This window comes from Nicotiana tomentosiformis, chromosome 8 (genome assembly GCF_000390325.3).
Source record: "Nicotiana tomentosiformis chromosome 8, ASM39032v3, whole genome shotgun sequence".
In the NCBI taxonomy this organism is placed as follows: domain Eukaryota; kingdom Viridiplantae; phylum Streptophyta; class Magnoliopsida; order Solanales; family Solanaceae; genus Nicotiana; species Nicotiana tomentosiformis.
In genome coordinates this window covers 67280471-67286548 of record NC_090819.1, presented here as the reverse complement: position 1 = coordinate 67286548, position 6078 = coordinate 67280471, and the positions used below count along the sequence as shown (strand labels likewise).

The 6078-nt window shown below is 44.5% G+C and overlaps 1 protein-coding gene across 1 annotated transcript; it reads right to left on the bottom strand.

The window, feature by feature from the left end:
- Positions 1-3494: 3494 nt before the first annotated feature.
- On the bottom strand, positions 3495-5003 carry LOC138897625 (uncharacterized). Its single transcript, XM_070183620.1, has 3 exons — positions 4583-5003; positions 3747-4057; positions 3495-3659 (listed from the first exon to the last, which is right to left on the bottom strand). Exons 1-3 carry the CDS (start codon positions 5001-5003, stop codon positions 3495-3497), a joined length of 897 nt encoding a protein of 298 aa, XP_070039721.1.
- Between the last annotated feature and the right edge of the window lie 1075 nt (positions 5004-6078).

Here is a 6078-nt window from a genome sequence, read left to right as displayed (position 1 = left end):
ACCAAACATGCACACAAGTGTAATAACATCATACGAACTTGCTCGCACAATCAAAACACCAAATAACATCTAGCACTATGAATCAAACACCAAATCAAATGAAATTTTCAAAGAAACTTAAGAACTTTTAATTTTTCAACCGGACGTCCGAATCACATCAAATCAACTCCGTTTTATACCAAATTTTGCAGACAAGTAATAAATACTAAAATGAACCTACACCAAGTTCCGAAAAAGTAATCCAAATCCGGTAGCAACAAAGGCAATCTACGGTCAAACTTAGGAATTCTTTAAGCCTTTAAACTTCCAATTTTCAACATATTACGTTAAATCAAGTTAAGGACTTCCGAATTTGATTCCGGGCATTCGCTCAAGTCCTAAATCATGATACAGACCCACCAGAACTGTTAAAATACTAATCCAGGTCTATTTACACAAAATGTTAACTATAGTCAACTAAAATGAGTTTTAAGGCTAAATTTCACCTTTTCATAGATGTTTCACATAAAAGAATTTTCGGAAAAAGATACGGACTATGCACGCAAATTGAGGAAGGCTAAAATGAGGTATTCAAGGTCTCGGAGCATATAAATGAGAGGTAAAATTGTAGATGACCTATCGGGTCATCACATTCTTCAACTATAAAACAAACGTTTGTGCTCGAACGGACATAGAAAGGTACCTGGTCTGGCGAAAAGGTATATATATCTACTCCGCATATTTGACTCGGAATCCCACATGGTTGCCTCGATCGGCTGACCTCTCCACTACACTTGAACTAATGGATAACTCTTAGACCTCAACTGTCGGACCTGCCGGGTTAGATTAGCCACTGGCTCCTCCTCATAAGTCAAATCATTGTCCAATTGGACTAAGTTGAAATCTAAACATATGGGACGGATCACCGTGATACTTTCGGAGCATGGACATATGGAACACTGGATGGACTGCTGATAAACTAGGTGGCAATCCGAGGCTGTAAGCCACCTCACCCACTTTCTCAATGATCTCAAAGGGTCTCGATATACCTATGGGTCAAGTTGCCCTTCTTTCCGAACCTCATCACACCCTTCATGGGCGAAACTCGGAGCAATACCCTCTCTCCAACCATGAATGCTGCATCACGAACTCTACGGTTGGCATAACTCTTCTGCCTAGACTGAGCGGTACGAAGTTGATCCTGAATAATCTTGACCTTATCCAAGGCATCCTGAACCAGATCTGTACCCAACAAACGAGCATCCCCCAACTCGAACTATCCAATTGGCGAACGACACCGCCTCCCGTATAATTCCTCATAGGGAGCCATATGAATGCTTGACTAGTAGCTGTTGTTCTAGGCAAACTCCGTAAGTGGCAAGAACTGATCCCAAGAACTCCCGATATCCATAATATAAGCGCGAAGCATATCCTCTAATATCTTAATAGTGTGCTCAGAGTGCCCGTCCGTCTAGGGGTGAAATGTTGTACTCAACTCAACTCGCGTGCCCAACTCATGTGCGAGGTGAACTGAGTACCTCGATCGGAAATGATAGAAATGGGCACACCATAAAGACAGGCGATCTCGCGGATGTAGATCTCGGCTAACCTCTCTGAAGAATAGGTAAGTGCCACTGGAATGAAATGTGCCGACTTGGTCAACCTGTCTACAATAACCCATACCTCGTCGAACTACTTCTAAGTCTATGGGAGTCCAACAAAAAAATCCATAGTGATACACTCCCACTTCCACTCAAGAATCTCTAGCATCTGAAGCAAACCACCAGGCCTCTTATCCTCGTACTTTACTTGCTGACAATTTAGACACCGAGCTACATATGCAACTATATCTTTCTTCATCCTTCTCCACCAATAATGCTGTTGCAAGTCCTGATATATCTTGGCAGCGCCTGGATGAATAGAATATCGGGAATTGTGGGCCTCTTCAAGAATCAACTCACGAAGCCCATATTGGGCACACAAATACGACCCTGCATCCTAAAATCCCCATCATCTCCAACATTAACCTGATTGGTATCACCATGCCGCATCGTGTCCTTAAGGACAAGCAAATGGGGATCATCATACTGGCGCTCTCTGATGCGCTCATACAAGGAAGACCGAGAAACTGTGCAAGCTAGAACACGACTGGGCTCTGAAACATCTAACCTCACAAACTGATTAGCCAAAGCTTGAACATCTGCTGCAAGCAGCCTCTCACAAATTGGAATATACGCAAGGCTACCCATACTCACGGCCTTTCTATAAAAGGCATTGACGGCTACATTGGCCTTCCCGGGATAAAACAATATGGTGATATCATAGTATTTTAACAGCTCCAATCACCTCCTCTACCTCAAGTTGAGATCCTTTTACTTGAACAAATACTATAGACTCCAATGATCTGTGAATATCTCACATGACACGCCGTAAAGATAGTGCCTCTATATCTTCAGCGCATGAACAATGGCTGCAAACTCTAAGTCATGAACATGGTAATTCTTCTCTTGAACCTTCAACTACCATGACGTGTATGCAATCACCCTGCCATCCTGCATCAATACTGCATCGAGCCCAATATGAGATACATCAATACACCGTGTAAGATCCTAAACCTGTGGGCAACACCAATACTGGCACCATCGTTAATGCATTCTTGAGCTTCTGAAAGCTCAACTCATACTCATCCGACCATCAAAATGGGGCACCCTTCTGGGTCAATCTGGTCATAGAGTTTCCATGGACGAAAACCCCACCACGAACCAATGATAATAACCCGCCTAACCTAGGAAACTCCGGATCTCTGTATCTAAAGTAGGTCTAGGCCAGTTCTAAACTTCCTCAATCTTCTTAGGATCCACTTTTATGCCCCCTGCCGATACAACATGTCCCAAAATGGCGACTGAGTCTAACCAAAACTCACACTTTGAAAACTTGGCATACAAATGGCTATCTCTCAGATTCTGAAGTACAATCTAAAGATGTTACTCGTGCTCCTCTCGACTATGGGAGTAGATCAAGATATCATCAATGAATACAATCACAAAGGAATCTAAATAGGGCTTGAATACCTGGTTCATCAAATCCATGAATATTGCTGGGGCATATGTCTACCCAAATGATATCACTAGGAACTCATAATGCCCTTACCGAGTTCGGAAAGCTGTCTTAGCTACATCGGATGCCCTAATCTTCAATTGATGGTAGCCAGACCTCAAATAAATCTTTGAAAATACCTTGGTACATTGAAGCTGGTCAAATAAGTCATCAATCCTCGAGAGCGGATACTTGTTCTTGATGGTCACATCGTTCAATTGCCGATAGTCTATGCATATCCTTATCGAACCATCCTTCTTTTTCACGAACAATACGGGCACACCCCAATGTGAGACACTAGGTCTAATGAACCCCTTATCAAGTAAATCCTGCAACTGAACCTTCAGTTCCTTCAACTCAGGTGGCGCCATACGGTATGGTGGAGTGGAGATGGGCTGAGTGCCCGGAGACAAATCAATTTAGAAGTCAATATCTCTATCGGGTGGCATCCCCGGCAGATCTACAGGATATACCTCTGGACACTGACGCACAACTGGTACTGAATCCATGGAAGGAACCTTTGCACTAGAATCACGAACGTAGGCCAAATATGCTAGACAAGCCTTCTCGACCATTTGTCGAGCCTTCACATAAGAAAAAAACTTGCTAGTAGAATTTCTAGGAGTCCCTCTTTACTCTAAAAGAGGCAACCCCAGCATGGCTAAGGTCACCATCTTGGCGTGACAGTCCAATATAGCATGGTAAGATGACAGCCAATCCATACCCAAAATAACATCAATGTCAACCATATCAAGAAGTAGGAGATCTACACTAGACTCAAGACTCCTAATAGAAACCACACACAAGCGATAAACACGATTTACCACAATAGAATCTCCCACATATGTGGACACATATACAAGAGCACTCAAAGAATCACAAGGTACAATCAAATATGAAGCAAAATGGGATGACACGTAGGAATAAATGGAGCCCAAATCAAATAGAACGGAAGCATCTCTATGGCAATCTGGAATAATACCTGTGATAACAGCGTAAGATGACTATGCCTCGAGCCTAATTGGGAAAGCATAAAATCGGGGATGGGCCCCACCACTCTGACCTCCGCCCCTCGAGCGACCCCTAGTTGGCTGGCCTCTACCTCTAATGGGCTGACCCCTACCTCTAGTGGCCTGACCTCCACCTCCAACAATCTGACCCCAGCCTCTAGCTAGTTGCGTGAGCGGTGGGGAAACCGGTGCTGGTATGATGGCATGAGAAACTTGCTGAGATTTGCTGCTCGACAATCTAGGGAAATACTTCCTGATGTGACCTATGCCCCCACACTCAAAGCACTTATTTGGTTGTTGAGACTACTAAAAGGAGGATTGATCCTGACGGTCTGAATAGCCGATGTAGTAACTCTGAAGTGGTGGTGCACTTATAAGAGCTGAATGTGCACTGAATGTTGGCTTCTTAGGACGATACATGTAAGAACCACGACTGCCGGAAGCACCGTGGGCTACCTGAAGAGCTGACTAAAATGGCCTAGGAGGATGGCCTCTACCAAAAGAACCCCTGCCTCCATATGAGGCACCACTGAACCCACCGAAATGACGAGCCCTCTTATCAGACACTGGCACTCTCTTACGAGAACGAACCATCTCGATCCATCTAACAATATCTACGCTCCGTCTGGAAAGAAATATCACTTTCGGTTTCCTTGGCCATCTGTAGCCTGATAGTGTAGTGAGTCCATCAATAAATCTCCTCACTCTCTCCCTCTCAGTAGGAAGCAAGATGTTGACGTGGCGAGTTAGGTCCACAAATCGAGTCTCATATTGGGTGACGGTCATACTACCCTGCTGAAGACTCTTGAACAGCCTGCGGTACCCCTCTCTAAGAGTGATAGGAATAAACTTCTCTAGAAATAGCTGTGAGAACTGATCCCAGGTAAGTGCAGGTGAACCAGCTGGTCTAGTCAACATATAATCTCTCCACCATCTCCTAGCGGAACTAGTCATCTGAAATGTTGCAAAATCGACCCCATTGGTCTCAACTATACCCATGTTCCGCAGCACCTCCTGGCAGCGGTCTAGATAATCATGTTGGTCCTCAGAAGGTGCACCACTGAAATGAACAGGAAAGAGATTGGTAAACTTATCCAACTTCAACATAGTCGTAGAAGACATGGCGGACCTATCACCAGTCTGTGCCGCAACAACCGACTGAACTACCAAAACTGGCGGGGCTGCTGGAGTCTGATACTACGGAGCCACTTGCTCCGGTGTGTGAGTAGCGGGAGTCTGTACTCTTTCCCCAGTCTAAGAGATGGTTGGTGCCACTAGGAATGTACCGGTCGGGGCCACAGACTCCATAAGGCCCACCAAACGGACTAGAGCATCCTGAAGCACTAGAGTGGCTATGAACCTTTCTAGGACCTGAGCTGGTCCGACGGGTATAGTTTGAGTTGGAACCTCCTCCTCAAAATCTACCTGAGGCTCCACGGTGTGTGCTGCTGCTTAAGCTCATGGCTGAGCTCTGCCTCTGGAGCGGCCTCGACCCCTGCCCCTAGTAGCAGCTGCCAAAGGGGGCTCCGGCTCATGTTGTGCGTGTTCTCGCCATCTACGATAGAACATGAATAGAACAATTAAATCATCAATAATAGAATAAAATCGCATGATAGAGAAGGAAAGAAGTGAAAATTTCCTAAACTCCATAGCCTCGGGGAATTAAGTACAAACGTCTCTGTACCGATCCTCTAGACTCTACTAAGCTTGCTCATGATTCGTGAGACCTGGCTCTGATGACAACTTGTTACGACCCGGAATTCCCATACTCGGGACCGTGATGGCGCCTAACATTTCATCTGCTAGGCAAGCCAACGTTAGATGTAGTTATTAATTACTTTTAACAAACTTCAAATACGATGACAATAAAAAAATTCAATAGTCTGAAACAAGGTAAATAAACTAATAAGTGACGAAATCCAAATACAAACTCAGGAACTGATGTCACGAATACATGAGCCACTAAGATACTACAGATAATTGTCTGAAATAA

Coding starts and splice junctions, on each gene's coding strand:
- LOC138897625 (XM_070183620.1), bottom strand. CDS start 5,003: ATGTTGACTAGACCAGCTGGTTCACCTGCACTTACCTGGGATCAGTTC. Junction 4,058..4,582: donor TGGAGGCAGGGGTTCTTTTG/GTAGAGGCCATC, acceptor CTGTTATCACAG/GTATTATTCCAGATTGCCAT. Junction 3,660..3,746: donor TGGACTGTCACGCCAAGATG/GTGACCTTAGCC, acceptor TCTTATGTGAAG/GCTCGACAAATGGTCGAGAA.